Raw genomic sequence first — 25,497 nt, 5'->3', positions numbered from 1 at the left:
TGAACTCATTTATATTACTGCTAAAATTTTATGCATTTTACCATATTATTACACTGAAACCACTCCAGATGTTAAGCCACTTTTAGAAAAAAATTTACCATGGAGAGGTTCATTTTAAAGACAAGCTTTACAGCAGTGAAAAGAGAAGGGAAGATATATAATCTATTGCCCTATTTACATGGCCCATTGATTTTAGCCTCTCCTACAGTACAATGGGTATAAACACCTGATGGGAAGGAATGCAGAAGAGGGAACCAAATTCTCCTCAACAGTGCCCACTCATAGGATGAGGCAACAGGCACAAATGAAAACATGAAATGCAACCTGGATACAGGAAAGCAGTCTATTGTGAGGGCATCCAACAATGGATCAAGTTGCCCAAAGGGGCTGCAGTCTCCATTTTGGGAGATATTTAAAATCTGTCTGGATGTAATCCTGTGCAACTGTCTCTAGCCGACCCTGCCTGAATGGGGGCTTTGGACTGCATGACCTCCAGAGATCCCTGTCAGCCTCAACCATTCTATAACACCAGCAGCTGCTGGAGGAGGACCACAGCTGATTTTATATTATTTACATCTGTAGCACCAATAAGAACTTTCCACATCTTTGAAATAATACAGTCAAGGTTACAGAGCTGGTGACAAATACTCTCTTAAGTAAGAGTTACGTTTACTGATTGTACTAGGAATAGATTTCCCTATTATAAATAGCTACATTCTTGGGAGACTAAGAAAGGCCATGCAAACTAATCTTAAATTGTTATCACTATTGCTAACAGCTTTGAATTGCAACCAAATCATCACAAAAAATATATTTTCACTTTTTAAAAGTGTATTGTCCGTTGAAGTCATACTCCAGGTGTACAGCTGACTATATACCAGCCACTATAATATCCAGTCCTACAAAACTGTATATTAACTGCCTTGTCATGAAAATCCACCTCTAGAACCAAATACCCTACACATCCAAAGATGAAAGTTAGTATATATTAAATACTCACACACAAAAAAGGTCTGTTTCAGATAATATTGGGACAACATTTCACCCAGTACAGATCTGATTGCTTTTTATCCTCCTATGCACTCTCAATAGTAATCTTACTATGTTTGAGAAACAGATTTCGAATAAAGCCATGAAAACAAAACTTATAATCTTCCACTTCTTCATCTATAAAGAGAATGAAACTGACATAGCAAATATCATTTCTGGAGGACATCACCTTAGAATCATAGAATCATTAGGTTAGAAAAGACCTTTAAGATCATCAAGTCCAAACTAAGCCCAGGACTGTCAAGTCCACTGCTAAACCATGTCTCTAAGCATCACATTTACACATCTTTTAAAGACCTCTGTGCATGGTGACTCAATCCTGTGCAGCCTCTTCCAGTGCTTTTGTTGAAGAAATTTCACCGGTACTTTCATTTCATATACTTCTGTGAAAATTCTTTTTCATTTTATAATTTGTGTAAGGGCTAAAGCTATTTAGCAATGAATTCCTCCATGATGATTATTCACAGCTGTGAAAGAAAAAGCTGCAACAAACATCTCTGTTTAAGAAATGCAGGCAGTGCCAATATCTGTGGTGAATGAAGTAGGAGAACTGCTGGCTCTTGAGAGCCCTGTCCCACAGTATGCATCTCATGCAGAAAAAAACATCATATACTCAAAAATTTTCATTGCTTCAATTTCTTAGAATAAATTTTGTTCTCTTTTGAATATCTATTTGCTACATATTCTGGCATTGATCTTGGATACATATTCTTGTTAACAGTCACAGAAATATTAAATCTAGACACTTTTTAATGTTTGTCTTAAATCTTTCAAAGGCAATTTTTCTGAAAAGTGAGGGTGTTGACTTTAGAAAAAAAGAAAAATTCCAAAATTTGGCTTCACCATTCAATTAAATATATATATCTATACACATACATATATATATATATACATGCACATATTTAATATGCACATATATATCTCAAGCATGTAAATATTTCTGACTCTTGAAGTATTTGTGTTCACCACTAGACAACTGCCAATTCAGTGCTGTATATTAAGGGAGCAAATGTAAGAGGAACAGACACCAACTACCCAGAACTCATTAGTGATTGTCTTGAGATGTTGAATGACCTTTGACTTTCATCAGATTCAGCCTTTCTTCAGTTTCTTTCATTTTTATCTTCACTGATGTTTAGTCATATCTGAAAAGCCCTCTCTTTCATGTAGATGGCATATCTGTATTTTCAAGATCATTCTGTTAATTACAAGGCAAACAGCAGTTCTGTAAGACATAGAATTACTAAACCAGGTGTTAGAAGCAGCTGTGCAGTTTATCTCAGAGGAAGACAATATTTACCTGGAATAATGACAGGTATTTGGTTAATGAACTCAAGCAGTAAACATTGACTTCGGTCTGCTGGGCAGACCAGAGAAGCAGAAGGACATGTCTGATTGCTACTATGAGGAAGGTGAATTCAGATGTAAGTTGAGGAAATTGTTAGTGAGATGATTCAGAGGCAAGAATATTGCATGGACTTCGTGCAAATTGGTGTAAAGATCTTTGGTAGACCACTGAAAATTCATCAGAACTGAATGGAAAACTTCCTGAGACTCTCAGTCACTTGGTCAATGTGACACTGAGGCAGAATCTCAAACACTCACTATTCTGTTCTCAACAGCACCATGCCTTGATGCTTTAAAAATATTCTTGCAGTGTATTTTTGGGAAAGACTTGAATCTAGACTTGATGGTACAACCATACCTATGATGACATATTCTGCTATCAGTCTCAGCTTTAGTATTTCCATGTTCTGCAGCAATCATTCTGCTACAAGGTACTGTTTGTAAGTCACAGACATCCATGAGGGAAGTGGCAGAAATCACTCTTTCTTTTTAGAAGTATTTTTTCATGCAGAAGTGGGAGGACAGAAAACAGATTGAAATCTAGACATAAAATTTTCCAGTAGTGCCATGGCCAAGAATCAGAAAAATATACTCTTTGCATGCAGTCATATACTAACCCCCATGGGTCTAACTTTGGGAAAGCTTAACATGAGCATTAGCTTTAAAAACCAGTACAGGTGCAAAAGGCCACTAAGGTAAAGGATAAACCTGTTTGAGGAATGCAGTGATTAGGAATGAAGGCAAAGTTAAGCAGTTTTAATCTCAAAACTGGCATTCATTGCAATGCAACAGGACTCTTACTGATCTAAAAGGAGACTGTTTCTAACATCACAATTACAGATTAAGTCTAATTTTTAGAATTTTAATTGAATTAATAAGTTAATAAGCTGTGTCACCTAATCCTCTAATTTAACTTCTCTAAAAGATTACTTTTCAAAAATATAACCAGAGCCATTAAGGTAATGAATTTTTACAAATATTAATCATATTACTGGTTATACATAGCAAATGTGAAATAGAAAATAACTTGTGGAATATTCAGAAAACGGAATACTTCATTTGCTCAGGTGTTATTTTAGGGGCTACTTCTTGAGAACAAGGCAAAAGATGCACTTGCCAACAAACTGTTCAGCAGACACAAGCATCAAAAGAACCAATGAGAAGAGTACAATGCAGTAATTAGGAGACTCACTAGCATCATTCCACAGTTTTATCGTCATCATCAATATCATAAAAGTTGTTGCCTCTAAGGACAGCAGAAATGCTCGACAAAAGTTTTACAGCAGTAGTAGAAAAATTTGATTACCAGGTACTGATTCCATTGGATTTTAACCTTTTATCTCTAACACAAAAGATTTTTCCCCTCCTAATGGTTCAATACTTTCATCAACTACTATAAAAATTGCCTTTTTCCTTCCAAAGCAATTTCACGTGATTGTCAATAAAACTTCAGTAAATAAATCTTATTAAAAATCCAGTGTTTGAGAACATTTGGAAGAAAAAGCAATACATGTCCATTAAATAAACACGAAGTTTGTTTCAATTACCATCTCTTATGTTTTACTTTACAGTAAATGAAATCTAATTTTACCTCTCAAAGGGTATGTAAATTAGTACATTTTGGTGCCATCTAAATATAATAATTATAACAAATAACACTTTTCTTCATTATGATTAATACATAATTATAAATTATTATGTATTTCTCAGTACTTAAAGAGTGTGTTTGCATTCTCCAGTAAAAGCTATGCTAAGTTGTATGACAATATTCAGTATGTATCTCAAGCAGTTCTGTATCTTAAAATATTATTTAGGGCTACCTAAGGAAAAGCTTTATTATGTAATAATTCAGTCATGTTAGCTGTGTTGCCCTGTGTCATCTCCCATTAGTTTAAAGGTTCAAAAACATTAGACTTCTTTCTTGGTTTTCTTCTCCCCCTCCAGTACCCAGACAAAGCAGTGTTTCTTAAGTGTACTTTTCCATAAATCAGTTCAGAGCTCTTTAAACTTACCTATATTTTCCAGTAGTGTCTGGTTTTGAGACATGCCCCTGTGGCACTCTAAAATACTAAATTAAGACAGAAACACTCAACAATATAGATACTATCCTACTCCCTATCTTGTCCAGTACATCATCATCAAACAGTGCCTCAGGGGAAGGTACACCAAGACAGACATGATAAAGTGCTTCAGAAAAGTGCTTTAATCAGCTCTCTACATAAAAATCTGAAGGGGTTTTTTTTTCTTCTTTTTTTTTTCCCTCAAGAAGACAACATCACTATCAAACTTTATAAACTGTCTCTTAATCTAATTTGATCCAATCTGATCTCTGCTTTTCACCAAATTCCTGTCACCCAGCTGCTCTGTAAGCTGATAATTTTAAAGATTCTCATCTCCAACGGCAGCTTATTCTAAGGAAGAAAAAGAAAGTCGATATATGAGCAAAGACAAAAAGTTAAAAACAATTAAAAATATATAAAAGATTCAAAAATGGTTTTATCACCAGCTTCAGTTTTCTATATGAATACTGTAATTAGGAGCAAACACATTACTTCTGGTTCTCAATGTTTCTCCATGATTTTTTCATCCTGCTTTCTCTGATCAATAAAGCTACTGAATCCCAGTAGGAAAATTCAGGTTATAGAGTTCTCTGTTTATGTTATGTAAAACATAATAAAAATATATGCTGTAAACATACTTAGCATATATTTATGGTTCAAATCTTCCACTAGAGAAAACAAAGAAGAATCTCTTTTTCAAAATAATAATTTTTTTAATTTAAAATAATAATAATAATTTCATTGCTCTGAAAATAACTCATCTCCACTACATTTAAGAAGAAGGACCTTCTACTTACCTCAAACAAAATGCACTGTTCTAAGGGATGGTAATTTGAATCTATTACAAGTCCGTAGCTGCTAATGGTTGCCTTTACACTGGCAACTATTAACATTTAGTTTCCATTTTAAAAGGGTATTTCTTGGCAGATTCTTGATGTTTTTGTTTTTTTTTTTTTACAAGTTTATGTTCTTCTCTTGACATCATTCAGGGAAAGAAAAAGTCTGATCCAAGTAACACCTTTGTTAAATGACACGTAAAAATTAAAATTGTAGATTCTAACCTGGCTTGTTTGTCAATGCTCAAAAATGTCAATTTACATCAAAAGAGCAACTGGCATAATTTCAGAAAGAGGATATTCTCCATATCCTGCACTGGACAACTAGGTTGCTTAAGTTCCAAACTGAGCCTTTCCCATAGGACCACAATTGATGCTACAGAAGTAGAAGCCATAGTTCATGATAAACAGTTCTTATCTGAAGTGCAGGGCACCTTCAGGTGGTTGCAACAGGAAGACACAGGAGGACTTAAATTAGTAACTTATTGATGTTTATGTAAACACCAGGCTTATTTGATAAACAACACACTTATGCCTTTAGGAATACATAAACTTAACATAAGGAAATGGATCCACTATGTAAGTACTACATCTGTGCTACTGTTTATTTATGAACAAATAATACTTAATGAAAGAATGCTCTACAATGCAGTCTTCTGGCAGAGCTCTGCATTGACAGACAAGATTCTTAAATCTTAAATTCTAAACTTTCAGCCTGTAGATTTTGAAGTGTTTCTGTGAAGAGTTTAATCATTTCAAGAAGAATTTACTGAATACAGTGGGGAAAATTGAGTCAATTCTTAAGATTTCAGTAAGAACTACAGAGAACACTACCATAACACATACTTCAGGTTTTTGGGATAGGCTTTTTCTTCTTTTGGGGAGGTTTAATTTTTTTTTTTGTTTTGTATATGTTGGGTTTTGGTTTTGGTTGTTTGGCTGGTTTGTGGGTTTTCTTTCTTTAAATACAAAGGGATGCCCTCTTATCAGTTTATGAAGTTACAAGAAATGCATTTGCAGATTATAATTTTCTAGGCATTGCACTAAAATGCACCATTTCAGCCTGCTAAAGTTCTATGCATCACTCTCTTTAGACTGTAAGAGCATCAAAATCGGTTTTAATTATGTCTTTTAAGCACCTCCTCTATAGTTTCGTATGACAACTGAGGATTCAGATGCTCAAGGAAGCACCAGCTTTAATGGTGTGACAGACTTCTTCCAACGTCTCTGTTACAAACACTGAAAAAGCACATTATTTGATAATATCATGGTCAGTATCCATACATCACTTGTGGTAAAATGCCCATATCCCACATCCACGTGACAGGTGACAAAAATGCCGATTAATGTTTGTTACTTTTGCTATGTTTGCATCTGAATGCCAGCCTAAAAATATTATAGGAAGTGGAGGTTACTTAAGCAGAAATCAAAGACAAAACTCTCACTTTTTGTTTACTAGAGTCAAAGAGGGACTTGTATTCAAAAGATCTGCTTTTAGCAGTTTCATCCCCACATCCTTGGCTAGGCAAAGCAAGATAACAAATGTTAAAGACATACTGTCTTCAGATGGCAAGAAAGAACCACCCATTAAAGAGATCGTTTTACACTTCTTAATAATTTATTAGCACATTTATTTAAAACTGCTTATGGTCACATATCCCACAGGATAGCTGGGAGGTACCCTATTTTGTTAGGCAAACATAATTTACTTTTCCATCACTCCCACACCTACATGTTTACAATGACTTCCACACATATATTGCATATATCTTATCACGATCCTAGTATGAGAGCATTGCCACCTCAAAATGAGAAAACCTATCAAAATAACCCTGTCATCCCATATAAACACACCCTAATTCATTAAGTCAGCACATCATCACACATTACTGCATTGTTAGTTAAGTAGCAAAACACAAACATGCCCTTCCTTGCCAAAGGTTCACCATTCCACCGCTGAAATAACAACTACTAAAAGATCCCAACCCAATTCACCTTTGGGCTCAATTCTGTTCTAAAATCCATGGATTAGCAATAAACAATCTGCTACAGGATGGAGTTCTGAAGTAAGGTTTTATCCATATAATTTTCAATCAACAACATGATTTATCACTGCAATCAGCAGGCCAAGAGCCACCATCCAAAAGGTTAGTTTATATAAGGTGATCAAAAAGTTAATGTGAATGTACAAAAGAATTGTTAACACATCTGATCTGATCAATCTAATGCTTTGTACTGTAAAGGCTTTTGAAGAAATTAGTGCTCATTTTCAACAGTTTTTATTAACTTAAAAGATGTAGAATTTTGCCATGATTACAAAAATGTAGCACTCGCATCTGCCCTTCAATATTTTAAGCCTCAGTTGATACCAACTTTGTATTCATAATTAATGTGCCATGATTTCATAAAACAGAAAATGAGAATGCTTTCTTCTGAATTATTATGTGTTCAAAAAACAAAATTTGCAATGATTTTTCAGTACCACAGCAGCAGAGTTTACCTTACAGGAGGCTTTCTGACTGACAGTTAAAGCAATCTAGCAATCCTTGTACCTCAGAGATCCATAAAACCCATAAACCCCAAACCATAAAAACCATAAAACCCAAAACACCACCCCAAAACCTTCTTTGGCATAACTTTAGCAAACTAATGAGAGATATGAGCACTAGTTTAAAAGAAACCCCAAAAACACAAACCTTGAGCCTGGATTCTTGTTAACATCATTACAGTAATATTCTATAACAGTAGCAAGAAGAGGAAAATTACTACGAATTAACAACAACAATTCCTATATTTAATGTTATTTAAAAATCAAAGTGTTACCTAAGGCAATTACCTTGCAGCCTTTTAATATCTACAGGGAAAAGCCTAAGGGAAAATAATTGACTTTGCTAATTTTACCCTTGGCAATTATAAAATAGCTCTGCATTTCATTACGACTACAGAATTTCACGTCTAATTGTCAGCCCCGAGAGAAGCAGAGAGATAAATGCATCATACACACGCTCAGAAGAATTTAACAGACAATAAAATTATCCTGGTAGCAGTGAGTTCAGTTATGTAAAAACCCCCTTTAATTTAAATTCTGGTCTACACAATAGCTATGCATGTCTATGGAGGTTATGGCTACCATGGTCAGTACCATGCATGATAAAATGCTGCTCATTTCATTAGCCAATTTGCTAAATGCCAGCAAAAAAAGCAGTACTGTGATTTTTACTTTTTACATCAAAGAACACAAAACATTATGAAGGAAAAAAGTCACAGTTATTTCACACTGCTAAAAAACAGATGCCAGATTTGAAAATTCATCATTTACAAAAGAATAAATACAGTATGTTTAAATCATTGCACCTGTCAAGAGATTTCTATAGCTTGTATTTCAATTTTTCTAACTTTGCTAGTAGGGTTAGACGTATGAAAAAGAATAATTTACTAAGTCAATCAGTTTCCATAATGGCATCCCACTTATCGTATGTAGAAGCTATGAAAGTATTTAGATGTCAGAAAATTGAAAAAAAGTGCTAAAATGTTTTGGCAGAATTTTCCAACATGCAGTATAATGATTGCTTAAAAAAAAAAAAAGTATTTCTTTGCACTTGTGCTTCATTTCACTGTAGGCTTGCTTCCTGGCAAGTCTTCAGGGATTATACATTCCTGCTGCAATACTTAATGATGTACTAAATGCAAAGTAATAGTTGCTACATTTTGTAAAAGTTTCCTCTTATGTTGAAACAGAAAATTGATGTAGGGTTAAATCCTTTGGTCTGTCTTGAGAAACTTACAGGGTACTAAAAAAAAAAAGGGACTGATAGAAATTAATAATAATCACTAAAATCGATTACACCCCATTTTGTTTATGGTGTGCACTATTTAAACTTTTTTTTCCTAATACTTACTACAAGTTAGCACCATAATGGCTTAACACACTATTCCAGTAGATTGACATCTAATTTTCTGTCTCTTGTCTGGAATCTCAGCTCTGTGTTAGAAAATGACACTACTTCTAAGAGAAACTGTCATACTCATGATCAAAGGAGCACAGAAATACTCAACTACCACAAGGAGATTTTACATGAGAATCCAAAAAAATAGAACACTTAGGCTGACAATTAGAACAATGCTGATTATTGACAATTGCACATGACATTTATTTTACATAACAACATGGCAGCAATCTTCAAATGTATGAAAAGCGCCTCTGCAAAACGTACTGTTTCCTGTTTCCATTGGAATGGCACACTTAGCTCTTCAGCCATACATGCAGTGAGGTGTTACACTAGGCTGGCACAGGGATGCCCAGAAATCCCTCTCCACCACTGGAGGTTTTAAGCACAAGCTAGATAAATGTGAGTCCAAGCATGATTTTGTGTAGCTGATCCTATCTGGCGAAAAGAAGAACCGACTAGAGAGAGGATCTCAATATCTCCATCAGTTTCATTTTCTAAGATAATACATATACACAACTTGTTTCTCAGCAAAAACATCTCCCTGTAAAGTTTCAAATGGTTTGGCTAAGCAGTTGGATTGCAGCTGTCCTTTAGAAGCCAGTACATCCACATTAGTAAGGCAATCCAGTATTCAGGTGCATCCACATCCCTAACAATATTAAAAAGAAAAAGTCACCTGAGACAAAGCAGTAAAGCATTTTGCTCCCCAAATTATCTAAGACAGAAAACCTTTCACAAAGTAAAAGAAAATAACAAATCAAACATGTCTTCAGCTGGGAGTTTACCAGAGGTGTTGTAGCCTGACATGTCGTGAAGATGCCACTGCATATGCCTTAAATCCACCAAATTGACCACCCATCCATTACAACAATGCTTCAGAACGTATACTAAAGACATCATCACAGTAATTCCATAGGAGACTGTTAAACATGTTCACAGCAGCAGCCTCCCAGATCTACCATCATAATGGTAAGCATGCTGATTTTTAAATGATGCTCCACATATACACACATAACTGCTGATTTTTTAGGGAGCCTCTCTTTCAAAATACTTGCTAATATTTACTTGCTTTGGCAGTAGAGGAATTTTTTTATTTTTACCTTGGTATTCTGCAACTGTGCAAGGCTTGTGCAAGCATTTGCTAGAAGAAAATCTCCACTCAAAACAGCCATTTTATTCCCAAACTGCATATCCTTCAGTGGGCCATCACAGGACTTGAGCTCACCAATGTTTACTATGCCACGATGTACCAGAAAGGCAGTATGGATCAGCTCCGTAATCTCAGCCAGACTTCTTTGACTGAAGGAAAAAAAAAAAGCACAATTATGTTTGATGCTATGAATAGAACAGAGATTTCTTAGTGAAAATAACCAAACAACCACATGTGCTAAACAGGTATTTTATTAATTATCATGTAGCTCTTCTATGTACTTCTAGAAGCCACAGCCAGGAGGTGTTAAACACAGAGAACTGTCACTAAGTATTTCCAGGCAAACCACAGGTACCACAGGCTCCACTTGGGAGAATGCTGCCCTTTGTTTGAATTCTTTCACAAAATAAAGCAAAATAATCAATATAGTCCTCACGGTGCTTTCTTTTTTCTGTTTTGTCTACCAGAAGCTTGAGGGACACTGACATGAAGAAAATGCCAAGCAGAAAGCAGTGATGGAAAGAAACAAAGGACATATCAGCAGGGAAGTCCTGAGCAAGCCAATCCAAACAATGTAAGAATGCTGCAGTCAATGACTGCTCAAATTAGAGTTAAATTAATAACAGAATACCTTGCAGTTCAATACTACCAAAGGGGATGGGTTCAGGCAGGAGAGGAAAAACAGTTGAATGTGTACTAACGATATTTCACTGGTGGTTTTAGTCAGAAGCAGCAAAGGTGACTGTCTAGCAAACGGGCCAATTTTATTGGATAGGTTTACAAATCACTTCTTACTCCAACACATAGCGTAATACATTCTGGGTTTAGGGGTTACAAATCCCTTTGAGAGGCTTGCCACAGAGGTTATTCCATAAAGGCTTGCTCTCTATTTTAATTTTTTGGAAAAGGCAAGAAAAAACTCAGTAGCACAGCTCTCTCCTCCCCCCATCCTCCCACAATTCAACCCTGTAGCCCTCAAAAGTGACTGTCGCTCTAAGAAGCCCAGAGATGTCACCTTAGCTCAGAACAACAACGGGGTGTTGAACAGACAAAATAACTGAGCAGGGGCAAGGGGAGGGGGAAACAGAGCAATGCACTGGAGCATCCTTTTAATGCTAGATACACACAGGACTCATTCTTACAAAATCTCCAGCATGTTCACATCTTCTCTGACTCAAGCAGTTCCTTTTCTGCCATGGAGATTTCACATATGAGCAAAATGCAATCCATGCCCTCAACTAAACAGATGACTAAAGGCCTTAAAGTTCTAATTATTTACAACACAGTACAAAGGCGTGTTATGTTCTCTGTGCTTATTCAGAAGTGGCCAAGCAGTGATTCATTGAGTGACCAAACTGATCCACACCTTCACATACAAAGATACCTGCTGGTACATGCTCAGGTTAGATTCTGCCTCAGTACTAGCACAGTGCTGAGCAAATTAATTCTGTTTCCTCTGGACAGTGCAAATGTGCTCCAACTGCTCCAAACCATATTAATCTAAAGTAACCTGCTGCCCCAAATATATGTGACCTGTGAACAGTGAACAGTCCCAGCAGCAACTGTTTCAGGGCAGTGGTCGGTGCCAATTAGCGGTCACATGGCCTGGGCAGCACACAAAAGGCAGAGGAGCTGGAGGGAGAGGATAAATAGAGATTCCTGATGTATTTTGCCATGCACAAAAAAACGAAGCTGCCTTTATAATTCACAGATTGTTGGCTCCATGCAGACAAAAACAATTCAAAAACCAAACAGTCATTCTCCATGTAGACAATAAATCTGAAGGTTGAGGCTGCGTTTCAAAGACGCGAGGGAGAAACTCACACAACCCAGTCACAATATTGTAATCATGCTTGGCTTGGCTCTAACAAAGGGTTAATAAATTTTCAAGCTCGGAGAAAAAGACTAACAAGACATCCCGATGCTCCCGCTGTCATTGTCAGGGCAGCCCTTGGAGGAAATGTCCGTATCAATTCGGTTTATCAGATGGACAGCTGATCAACATTAAACAGACTTGCTCTGGGCAGATTGAGCCGAGCTACCTGTTATGAATAGCAATGAGAGCCCTCTGCTCCCCGCTGCCGCACTCTGCCATTTCCGACTGCCGCAGATCCCAGGACATATGGGGATCCCTAGTGACGAGCACATAAAGCTGCAGCTAACTCAGGCGACGGCTCATTTCCCCCAGCTGAAAGCAGGCATTAATATCCTGAGGAGACCAGGCCCGCCTCTGTGACCCCCAACTATTGAAGCAAAACAACGACTGTCCTATTTCTTCATTTAATAAGCTCTTAATGAAGGAAATCAAAATCCCGTCTTTGACTTCAGCATCACTCTTCATGAAAAGGTTACACAAATACATCAGTGTCATGCTTTCCACATGCTCAGGATCTGGATGTTTTCATTTCCTTTTCTATAATCCGTTTGTTCTTCAAATAGTATTCACATTATTTGTGCTAACAAGAATAATATTAGGCAGATAATCTATGTGTAATTCTGATATTATATACTGCTTTTCCACTCTCTCTCCCTAGCAGACTAAAAATACAAGAATCAATGCTATTGCAGAAATCCCAGGCAATGCATTTTTTAATGCTTTTTGTGATAATCCCTAGAATACCCAGGCACAATAACAAGTGCACAATGCCACAGATACAGGAGGATCCTTGACATGACTTTGTAAAGACCAGTATCTAATGAATAAACACTACTGTTATGAAATTGCTGCTAAATAGCTGAAGAAATACTATACATAGCTTTCTCCATCTGAATACAATTCAGTGATTAAATAATTTCATATTTGAAAGCAGCCAACCCCAACATACAAAAAAATTAATGTTTTAGCAATACTGGACTTACAAAGAGGGCAATGAGATGACAAACTCTGACTGCCTCCATCCTGTTGTCACACCAGAGCCCACAGTCACAAAAAAAAGAAGTGGCTGCTGCAATAATTACCTGTACTTACCTTGGTACAAGGTAGTACTGAGAAAAGAATCAACATTTCTAAACACACAAAGTTCCTAAATGGAAGCGTGCTAAGAATCAGGAAAGCTTTATCACCAAATGCTAACACACTTCCACACCTTTCACCTCTGAAGCAAGAATTCCCTGCAAACCACCACCAAAGTTCCTAATTTCAAGTCCTACTCTAAAAAGAAATAATAGGATTCTGTAAAACGTATGATAAAAGAGACATTTTAAATAGTACAGTTGTACTGAACTTGAGTTAGTACACCTTTCATTATCAGCTAACCATCAGAACTATACCAGGCTTCTCAAGGGATAACAAGCTATGCAAAGGAATATTTAATAATTTAAAATGTCATTTTTAGACATAATATTTCACAGAAACTGGCCAAAGACTTAAAATTAGCCACTAAAAACCATATTTGAAAATTTTTGAGGCAACTACGATGAACAAAGATAATGAAACTGATAGATCAAAAATTCTTTAAGAACTCTTATAATTGAAGCTTTGAATTAAAGTGACTAACAGTACACACTCAAGATTTGAATATTTTCTTTGTGATTGTCAATTCAATAGATTCCCTTCAATACAAAAAGGATTGATTTGGATGAAAAGCCTTACATTCAAGACTTTAAAAAAATGTTAGAAGTATCAGCATCCATTCCATTTCAGTGACAACTATAATAATCTTTATATACACATACTTATGAATTTGAAATAAAAAGAAATTGTGTCTTTAATGGAAAATTACATATGAAAAAACATTAACTAGAGAATTAAAGTAATTATTTCAGGTACTGACTATATATTTGGGCAGCATTTGGTATCTGATTTTACATTTTTTGAACAATGAACAGAAAGAAAAGTTCTATGAAGACAAGAAGGTGCTTAAACTACATTCAAGCTGATCCTGTATGCTCTTGGTACTAGCTAGTGCTGCACCAAGATAGTTCAATTAGAGCAAGATAGGGCAGTGATTTTTACAGTTCCTTTTCCCATTCACCTATCAAAGTCAATGCCATGGTTAATAAACCATGATTAGAAGAACAATGCATAGTGAGTAACAAATAGCATCATAGCGATGGAAAGTCTCATTCCCATCTTCTGTATATATAGTCTCTCTTTTATAAGAAATTAAATGGCAGAGGGACAGGTGTTTAGGCCAGTCAACATGTATGGCAGATGCTGTGATTTTACAAACAGGGAAAATTTTCAGGCTAAAGCAGCAGAATTGAGCAGACCACCAAATATTCACTGCATTACCATGACTCATGTATCTGTTAACAAGCAGAAAACATCTACCAACTCCTATCCCTTAACAAGGTTAGAGACCAAGACCTCTCTGGTTCCTTCTGTCTTGGTCCTAAGAAGTAGGAGTGTCTTTCACCTGAGGGATAAATCAAGTTGAAAGACATCAGGTCTATGAAGTTTGTTGAATATGCTGTTTGATTGCATTCCTAACAACCAGTTTACTCTTAAACTGGCTACATATCCTACCTCTTTCATCTCATTCCCTTTCTAGCATCACAAAGTTTTTGAAGTAAAATTTGCACCAATGCTCCTTCATGCATTTTTCTTAAGTTATTTTTGAAAAGATCTTGCATTTTCACTCTCTGTCACCCCCACCACTGATTATTGCTTAGGTTCTTTTCTGTAACTTATCTTAGTAAGATCTTCCCTCAGCCTATTACAGGACTTGAAAATGTTTTCTGATTTTTAGTGGGCAGATATTCACTTGAACTTGGCAATCCCTAACCACTGTAGGTGGTTGGCAGTGGAGAGTGAAAAGCCTGACTGGAAGTCAGGGTCCTGTTCCCTTCCTTAGCACAAGAATTTTGAAGAAGGGTTTTTGCAGGTCTTGGCTTCATTGTTAGGGCTACCATAGAACAACCAATTTCCGCTTTGTACTCCAGACAGCAAGATGCAAGTGAAACAACTTGTATCAGCTTCTGACTAATGCCACTGATGTGCCAACACGGCCACCACCACTGTGTCACCACAGCATAGCCAGGAGCCCTCCAGCCTGGGAGCCAGCTACCCCTACCAGACTGCAAGAATCCACACTTGCACCATCATCCCCAGCAAAACGAAGCCCTAACTGCTGAACTTGTGTCTGGCTTACTCCTATAATCAGCATCAGTGGCCAAAGAACAGTGATCACAACCTATAGCACATTGTCCTTGGGTTGGGGAGCCTCATCATGGCAACTCCCCTTTCAAGTTACACAGCCTAAAAGAAAAATAATCCCAGCCTGGAAACAAAAGCATCAATTATGGAAAATAGGTGAGAGAATCTAGACAAAGACCTGGTAAGGATCACTACCTCAAGCTCAGTTTAAAAGGAAAAAGTGTTAATCTGAAAAGCCAGAAGGAAAATACCACCAGAATCACTAAGTCAAACTGGTGTTTTCCAGTTCCCAGAGGAAGGCATGCAGGCTGGGACCAATAAAGAAGCGAATACCAGGAGGAAACCTGTTCAGTAAGAAGTACCTAGCTACAGCAAGATCCAGAAACCATTGACAATGCAGCTGTGTGAACAGTGAGGAGCAGGCGGGCTGGGCTGACATGGTTAAGAATCCAGATGCACAGATGCACTTGCTGTACAGACAAATCTTGTCATGTTGGGACTTCATTAGCAAGAAGGATACAAAGGACATTCTGCAAGGGACAGGTATTAAAAGAACAGTGAGACGTGGTGGCAGGTGTAGGTATGTTTTTTAATCCCCACAAACCAGGACATGTGAAACTTAAATAGCTTTGAATCTTATTTCAGTTATTACAGATTTCATAAGCACTAGAAACTGTTAAAAAGGGAGATATCAATTACTTTTCCTGTTCTCAGAGATCCTTCCTACACTGCTAGAGAAGAAACAGACTCGAGACATGAGCCAGTACTTACATAAGTATTGTTAAAAAAAATAGCTTTACAGCTTAGGTTTTATGGCTTTTTTATTTTTTGAAGCAAGGATGGCTACTTTAACCTAACTGATCAAACCAAAGGAAAAACCATGAGTGTTCACCTAAAGATAGAAAGAAAAAGTTAGTAAGTTATCTGGAAAAAGACTTCTTGTATTACTTGAACATTGATGCTAAAAATCAATAATAAAATTTAGAACTACTAATTTATAAGCATATTGTTAAACTTATAAAATCACATATCATAATCACATTTTAAAATCAGTGATTATCCCTATGGGAAGAGTCACATTTCCAAAATGAAGTAAAGCTGTCAAATGCAATATTGTGTTTTTATAAAGCAATTATCAAGATTTAAACTTCTAATAAAAGGCAGGTTGAAATTCCAGTTGGTATCTGCTACGGACTATATGAACAGCTATGTAGACTATATTAAGTACTTCATCAAGTAATAGCACGAGCTAAGATGTTTACTTCCTCAGAAACCTACTTCTCTCATTTTGTAAATAATGATGCAGATATTCAGTGTTCAGTATGCTCATGCAATAATGTATATTGGCAATACGTAGGTATATTGACAATGTACTGACACTAGGTTGAATTTCTAAAAGGAATTTTGCTAGCTCAAGAAATGTTGCATTTAACCTGAATTCTCTAGAGTAAAGATTCAATTTGCAACAAAGACCTCATATCAGAAAAATTTAGGTACAAGTGAACGTGAGTTCAATACATGTGTTATATGAAAACAGTATAATCTAAACCAATATACAAACATTCTTTATAAATATGACAGATAATATTCACAGGCATATCTTATACATGAGCAATATTTTCAATGATAAAACCAGTTAAATCAGTTACATAAATGAAAAAGAAAAATATGAATACTTTTTGGAAACTCCTTATGAATATTTTGCTATATGACCAAAGAGGCATAAATCCACAATTAAAAAGACTAAGCTGATTAAAAAAAAAATAAAACAAAAAGCAAAAAAATCATGGCCTAGACAAAGCTGAATCAGCTATAATTCCTTCCCTCAGCTTAGACAAACTGATAGGAACAAACACAAACCACAGAAACTAAGCAAGGAAGAAAATTGATAAAGGACTGGATGGGAAAATGTAGAGATGGAGAGGGAACTGAGCAACAGCAATTTAAAAACGGATATACTAAAAAAGCCTCAAAACCAAGAACAACTTTAAGAACTGCATTGGTCCATTATGTAAGATTAGGCAGAAACAAAACTGCATAAAGGCAAGGCACTGTAGAAAACTTGTTATATTTTAAGCAGCATATTATACAATCAGGTGTTTATATCTCTTAGCCCAGAAGTGAATATTGGTCATGGACAGCAGCAGTGGGTAAGATTTTACAGTTAGCACATCCAGAGAACTTACACTCTGGAGACAATGGAACAGAAAAGGAATAATCTCTTTGCTAATAAACAGCAAAGAGCGTGAATCATCCTCAATACAGATTCAACTGAGCTGGTTCAATATGCTTTACTCAAGTTTAAATATGCAATGCGAAAAAAAAAAAAAAGATCAATCAAAAGATCTCAATGCAGACCACAGATATGCAGGACTAGAGACTCTTTCAAGAAGAAAGCACCTGAAGTTTGGAAAAGGGTGGAAGGAAGGTAAAGGAACAGGTCATCTGAGATAATCAGCTAAGATACAGAATGTGACTGTGGTCAAATAGACCAGTAGGATCCACACATGATTTAAGGGAAGAATATTAGCAAAAGTAGTGTCTCTGTTAACCCTGAGTTTCTAATGCCAGTAAAAATTATCACTTGAAAACTTCAGTCAATAAGAATTTGAGAAAGTATGACTTCCCAATGTTTTTGTCCTAACAATCAAAGCAAAGAAAAACAGATGAAGTGAGGAATAAAAGCTATTTTATGCATGGAGAAGGCCAATATTAAATCAGTAGATTTGGTCACAGATATTCAAAGAAAGTTTAAGCATCTACACTACAGAAAACAAAGTCAACAGAATATACTGATTATCAAGCAAACATAAAATAAGATCCAATTGCCTGAACCTAAGGAAATCCAAAAAGAATAAAGGGAAGGCACTTTCCAAAATCTCTTACAAAGAGCAACAATGGATTCTCTATCAACAGTGCCATTGAAGGTAACACCTGATGAACACCCATTGCACAAATATTAAAATTTATTAAAGTTGTGAGAATCCCATGTTTTGTAAGGCATTCTGGTATGCCTACCAGAATATTTCTTAGTTATTCATATATGAATGAACAGTGACAATAAAGAAAGGTACCTTTTCAGACAATAAACAGAAGATGACTAGATTTAGCAGCATATGTTGGTCCCTCTATCTGAAAACTTACATTGGCCAGAAGCCCATTTTCCTTTAAGGAGGTATAAATACTTTCAGCACTAAGATTTACAAAGGCATTTATTTCAGCCACCTTCTTCAGGAGAAACACCAAAACCAGAGCCATTCGGCCCATTAGAGTTACCTCCATTCCCAGTGCAGGAGCACACAAAGCCACCATCAGGCAGGGAACCCATTCTATTATGGCAGGTATATTAATTCTGTCTTAGAGTGCACAGAAAATAAATATTTCAAAATGTATTTGAAGCAAGTTCTGCAAGAGGAAACAACATACATTCAAGATTCATGTTTGTCTTCACATATTTAGGTATTCACACTGGTAATGCAGTACTAACCTGGGAATACATAGAAATATTCCCACTAAGAACAGGAGATAAAGAAAAACAGAGACCTTCTACAAAATTATTTTATGGATATAAGGGTGTGTATTTTACATAAGTATACATATTTTATTTAATTACAGTTTTCCATATAACCATTAGGAGGTTCTAGTCATGCAAGTCACATTTATTAAAGCCAGCATGTCAAATAAGAGTTGACAATTACAGGCTATATCAATACACATTATGCCAGATGGTAATGAGCCATACACAGAGGGCCAGCCATCCAAAATAATCACACCATTTTCCACAGAAATGTTGAAGAGGTTATGGTTTATTACACAGTGCTCATTAGATATACAGTGGCAGCATTAGCAATTTTTCCTTCATTTGTGTCTCATTTAAGACTCTGCCCCCACAAGCCCATTCAAATCAGTACACAAGGTTAAAATCATTACGGTCAGTGGGAGAAAAAAATTAAGTTTTATTTTTATTTTACAGTAATGGTAGATCAAAGGTCCCTGGAATCTATTATTCTCTCCATTATTATCTAACACAGGATACTAAAAGGAATGAAATTCACTTTCATTTGCTGTGAAGAAAGATAACCGATTTTGAATGGGTAAACTTGATACTTCTTAATTAATAACTTTAAGTGAAAACAACAGTTAGGTTGTGACACAAAGTGACAAAAGTCAGAAAACTAAAAGTTGAAACTGAACTTTCAGCCTTGGCTTTGAACTTTCTCATCTGCTTTTCAATCTGCTGCTTTCACAGCATGGAAATATTTAAGTGTCCAAAAGGCAACTCATTCTTCACAGCAGGTGGAAAAAGCAGTTGTCTCAAATAACTAGAGTGTCATCTCTGAGAAAACACCTATAAGATGATTTAAAGTACCTTTCTAGTCAGCTGCATATGTTGACTTCCAGTTAGAAAATTACTGTTGGAGACATTTATTTTCCTGCCTTTTTGTGTTTATAGATGGTATGGGGGGTGAAAAGATGTAACAAGGCAAAGTGAAAACTTGTCGGCACAAGCAAGGATATGTTTATTGCTTAAAAACATGCCGATGTCCCCCAAAGTCCAAGTGACGGCCAGCATTTGGAAGTCATAAAACTGTGAAAGAGAGGAAGAACTTAAGTACTGGACATGCCACCTGACAACCCAACTGCAGAGAATTGTCTTTCCAGCCCAAGCTCCTCTTTTGAAGCATGTGGTGCATCACTCAGAAATCTGGGTCTCCCATCAGGCAGCCACCCAGCTCTCAAGGCCAGGGCATCCTCACACCTCCTTCCTCAGCCACTCCTGCCGAGTTACTCTGCTGTTACACAAAACCTTGAATTATTCATTCAGCCAGATGGCAAAAGAGTGAAAAAAGTCAGTATGCAGGAGATTATGGGAGAGAAAGGTGGGACACCTGGACTCCAGATCCTGCTCCGCTAAGTTAGTTACCGGGAGGGAAACAACATTACAAACTCAGGCATTCCTGACCTAGATGTCCTATATCCCTGTGTTTAGAGAAATTTTCTGAAAATTCAGACAGAGGAGTACTTTCACATCCTTCCAAATTCTTGAGAAAGCCAAACCTAGACTTCTTGCATCCTCAGTGAATGCTTAGTCAGTGGCTAAAGAACATAAATCAATGTTAACGGTACATATCCAATCTGACAATCCACTTACAAAATTTCCTAGTTAAACTGACAACAAATTTTATCTGTGTTTTGAAATTGTTTGAAAGACAAAAAGCAAATTTTATTTAATAGAGTCTTAGAAAAAATGTTTACAAAATTAAAAAGAATTCCATTAATTCCAGGCAATGCCAGTCTCATGACAACTGAACAGGTACTCCGGTAAAAAAAACTGTTTACTGCATTTAGTTAACAACAATATTTTGCAAAAAGGTCATCCTACCACCTGCCCTTTGTACAACTAATTTTGTTACTGACAAAACCTTACTTACCCTAACAAGGTGGCACTTCTGCAGGCAGACAGCAAGCAAATATGAAGCAAATATTAAACCTGTGCAATGTGAATCAAATGCAAGCCCTTATTCATTATACAACCCTAAGGGCATCAGGCTAATTTAAAGGTCTAAACAGAACATAGAAAACATCATACAGAAGTTTTATAGAGTTATTTCCATGCTGAGTTTCTAGACAATTCAGACTAAGTTTAAATTCTGCAATGTTAATTCAAAAATGAACACCAGCAGCCAATTAAAAAAAAAAACTGCTCACAAAAAGCCCACCTCTGCACAACTGCAACTGGTTTAGAAACAAGAAAACAACCGCTGTTTCCTTAAAACAAATGTATTATATTTCTAATAGTCAAAGATAAAAATAAGACATTTAAAACTGCTAGGGTGAAAGAAAAGCAAGCCAAGTGAAGAGTTTACAATGGAGTTAGCATGAAGGCCTTCCTTTTGGTTTACTGAAGTGAGCAAGTTTTAGGTATTGTAAACAAGAATCAAAAAATGGCAAGATAGGAGGTGATCAAAAGCTTTGGGAACAGCTGCTGTAGCATGGCTTTGGGAAAATGTGATGATAGGATACATGATGCAAAGATAGACTGTAAGACTCAGAACTGAATAATGTATGTTGACCAAAAGCCTCGAAAGATGAGGTATGAACCAAAGAATTCATTTGTAGAGTGGATGACCTTGCTATCACCACTGCAGAAATCAAAAGGAACATGATGATGGAGCAAATCACATATTTTGTTATGGAAATGACCAACATTCCTTCCCATATGATGGCAGCATATGTCAGCCAGACTGCTTGTGGACAACACCCAGGGTGGCCATCCATCCAGGATTACCCATATTTGCTCTATAGCCCCTCAACAACATGTATCCTCCAATTACATCTATTCCATAAGAAATTTCACATCATGGTTTAAAAATAGTTTCAACTACTCTATGGTTTATTTAGTCAAAATATTTAAATACTTGCACTAAAACCAGCTTAAAAGATATGAAGGGAAACAAAAGGTCTCGCAGGTAAATGCAAGAAACAGGCTACTAACAATTAATTTTACGAACATACTTTTCCCTACTTTTTATTAGTTGTTTCTCAGCTCTGCAAGACTGAAGTGTGTCTATAATTTTATTTGCAATGACTATGGGAGACAGTTGGAACCACTGTTACAGAAACTCCCGTTCCTGTGCACTGTCAGCTATTCTGAGACTGCCAGCTTGACTTATTACTTCCAGTTTTTCTCTGAAATCTCTCTGAAGAGTTTGTCTGTAATTGTATTCAATGTAGCTGAAAGATAAGGTGCACTAACCTTGACATTAAATCTCTAGTACTAATGACACCTGAAATACATGGAACCTTTTTATGTGAGAGCAAAAAGAAGGTAACCATTTTTATGCCATGAAGAATGAACACTTGATAAATGAGCAGTCCTGTTAAGAGAATAGATTGTTCATATGTCTAACTGTGCAAGAAAAAGGCATTAAAAATAAAATGTGAATCACCAGAATACAATGTACCAGATAGGGTTGTGGTTTATTTTATAACTATATATATATTTTTTATCATGCTTATATAAAAATTACTGTGAATTCTGAAATACCCATACATATCCAAGATACAGAGGGGATAAAAAAAATCCAAACATACTGGTTGCACAACCACAGATAGCTCATACTATGAAGTAAACCTGTTGTATTCTGAACAGCTGTAACTACATTTCTGCTAATCAGCAATTAAAAGTATGGTTATCACAGGTGCTCTCTCCTCCCCTCCTGAACCTTCAATGTTCAGAATTGGATAGGGACATTATTACCATACAATAAAATGGTTTTTTATAGGAATACTTTTGCTTTTCACAAAGCAGAAGTATGCAGCAGATGGGTATTGCCTGCCATGTACAAGGAAAGAGACTAATAGCTAAAGGGAGACAGCAGACTTCTCAGAGACCTTGCTCCTTACACCAGGTGTGTTGACAGAATTGCCAGCAGGGAAAGGATAATAAACCTTTTGGAGCAAGGCAATGACTGCTGCTTCTGGGACCATATCAGCATAGCAACAAGCATTTGGTGCTGTTGAGGTCTGCAAAGTTTTGTCATTATTATTCATATATACTTTATGCAAATGGCATAAGGTGTGATACTGAGAAAAATGTGTCCTTTGATTAAAAAAATGACTTACTATTATATCATTGGCACATTGTCCATCTATTTTTACCTTATTAAAATATAAGGTATCTGAAAATTTCATGCTTTCATTTTTCGGTTCTTTTATCCCGGAATGATTCAATCTACACACTTTAAGAAGGGATAAAATGACATCAACCAATTCAAGCAACATTAACCCCAAGCAAGTGATGACGGAGAGACAGCTACATGCTAACAGGCCATCTTCAAAAACAAACTTTATTTCTGCAGAATTCCTACTAGAGTCCACAAAATAGGATCCTTTCCTGACTGCAGCTAATACTGCAGCTTTGCTATAATTTAATTTGCCTACTGGAACAGCTATGAATATAGGTGGTCTTTTGGCACTGGTTTTGTTGCATGGATATCAAAAGCCAGAATGAAATTTCAGCTATAAGAAACTGAAGCATGCTTTCCATGCAGCAGTGTCTAGGTGAAACATAGTAATTACAAGAAAGAAATCAGAAATACTATATAGTATAAAATAGAACTTGTTTATGTTTTTTCCCCTTTCTGGCAATAATAGATGCATAATTTATTTGGCTGCATCTTCTCTTTCCACAAAAATGTACACAAATTTGGCCAAGTCTTTGGAAAAATTAAAAACTACAACTCCAAACACTTAAATAAACTTCAGGAACCAGGCAATCAAGCTCACAAAATTTCACATATACCAAACATGCTCCATAATCATGCTGGCATTGCTGATTGTAAGTTTTGAATTGCTGCAAACCCTATAAAAAACCCCTTGTCTTTCTGATTTCTCTTTTGACTGCATAAGCACCTTCTCAAATACAACACAGTGAGAATAACATATTGCAGTCATAGACTTGAAATCTTTATCCCTAGTTCTCCAGCTCCTTATTCGTCTTCTCAAATCGTCAATCACTCTTATCTATGTACTCATACACCCACCTTTATACTGGAATATATTAAAAATAACCAAGTTTTGCTGTCCAGGAACACAGTGCCCTGTCTACACCACCAACATATTATTGCTGCTTTTCTTTTTTATTATTGTTTGCTCTAGAAGCATCTCAGAGCGGTCAAATTGCATATGAAATTTTACTAAAGGTTAAAGGCCAGATACCAATGAAGCCACAACAAATATTCTTTCACTTAATGTGATTAGGGTCCAGAACTTGCCATTAGTTCAAGTGGAAGAGAAAGAACATTGCATAATCTTTATACAGTCTCATATTCATATACATATACTCGTGGAGTTCTCAACTCCACCCCAGCAAATGAGAAATGTTGTAATACCTTCAGTTACCTTATTTCAGAGTACTGACCAAATCAAGAAAATAAATTAATTGGTGCAGTATGCCTTGTAATACTTAACTTCATATTGCCATAATTTTCCAAGAATTCCAGAGATTTGTATTGAAACTGGATAACTGCATTGTAAAATTTGTCAAAGGAGATGTTAATAGGACAGAAAGATGATTGGTGGTACTTCAGCAGGTAGAAAAGCAAGGGAAGTATTTTGGGACTGTAGGTCAAATAAATTATATCGATAGAGTCATTTAAGAACTTGGAGTGAAGGAATTAGTCACATTGATGTCATAGTTCTGATGGATAAGCAGTCCCCAAAGCTGTTGTGTGCTTCCATCACAGCACTGGATTGTACTTAGGTGATGGTTGGAAATTTCTCTTCACAAATACTATTATATTTTTTGTAAAGGAAATGTGAAAGTTCGCAAGTAGAAAATTGTTTCAAGGGAAAGGTTTTACAGCAAACACAGTTCTGGTGAAGTGCTCTGCTGTGTGGCCATGCCATGTTCCAGGAAGGCTGTGCCATGCCTTGTTACCCACAGGTCACCTGGCCTTTCTTTGAAAAGCTCCCCCTGGGGTGAAAGGAGGGCTTTGTTGCTCCCACAGCTGCTCCTGACCCACTGCAGAATTCCACCAGTGCTGCTCTGGTTTTGTATGCTATGCTGCACATCATGGCAGTCCAGTTCTCACTTCACAAACAGTGGGAGGAAGAAGCTCCAAGAAAAGGGAGGGCTGGACAGACAGACAGGGGCGCCATTACAATTTTTCCAAGGTAAGCCATCCCTACCTTGCTTTCTCTGATACTGAAAATTACTTCCTTTTTAAAATGGAAACCAAACACACTTAGTGATGTATATGCTGAGTTTACCTTGCTCAGCTAACTAGTGCTATAAAGACTTATTTTGAACAAGATTTGAGCTATATCTCTGAACAGGCTTTGATCAGCTCTAATGCAGTGCCTTTTTATTTATCCTACAATGTATGGAGAAGACCTTTTCTTGTTCAGCATATAATTGCTGTATTTGCACATGCTAAGTATGCTGAAAACAATAAAAGTTAATGAAGAAAAGTACTGGTTGTAATGAATTAGTAATATTGTT

The 25,497-nt window shown here is 36.4% G+C and overlaps 1 protein-coding gene across 3 annotated transcripts in view; it reads right to left on the bottom strand.

Annotated features, from left to right (window-relative positions):
• PDSS2 (decaprenyl diphosphate synthase subunit 2) overlaps positions 1-25,497 on the bottom strand; it is a 118,072-nt gene that overhangs the window by 38,507 nt on the left and 54,068 nt on the right. For all 3 annotated transcript variants that reach the window (XM_053974354.1, XM_053974355.1, XM_053974356.1), the window contains one exon: positions 10,344-10,542. In XM_053974354.1, the coding sequence (XP_053830329.1) occupies positions 10,344-10,542 (199 nt within the window). The remainder of the gene's footprint in view (positions 1-10,343; positions 10,543-25,497) is intronic.

Source organism: Vidua macroura, chromosome 3, assembly GCF_024509145.1.
Source record: "Vidua macroura isolate BioBank_ID:100142 chromosome 3, ASM2450914v1, whole genome shotgun sequence".
Classification (NCBI taxonomy): domain Eukaryota; kingdom Metazoa; phylum Chordata; class Aves; order Passeriformes; family Viduidae; genus Vidua; species Vidua macroura.
Note: the sequence above shows the minus strand (reverse complement) of the source record. Positions and strands in the feature narration are given on the sequence as shown.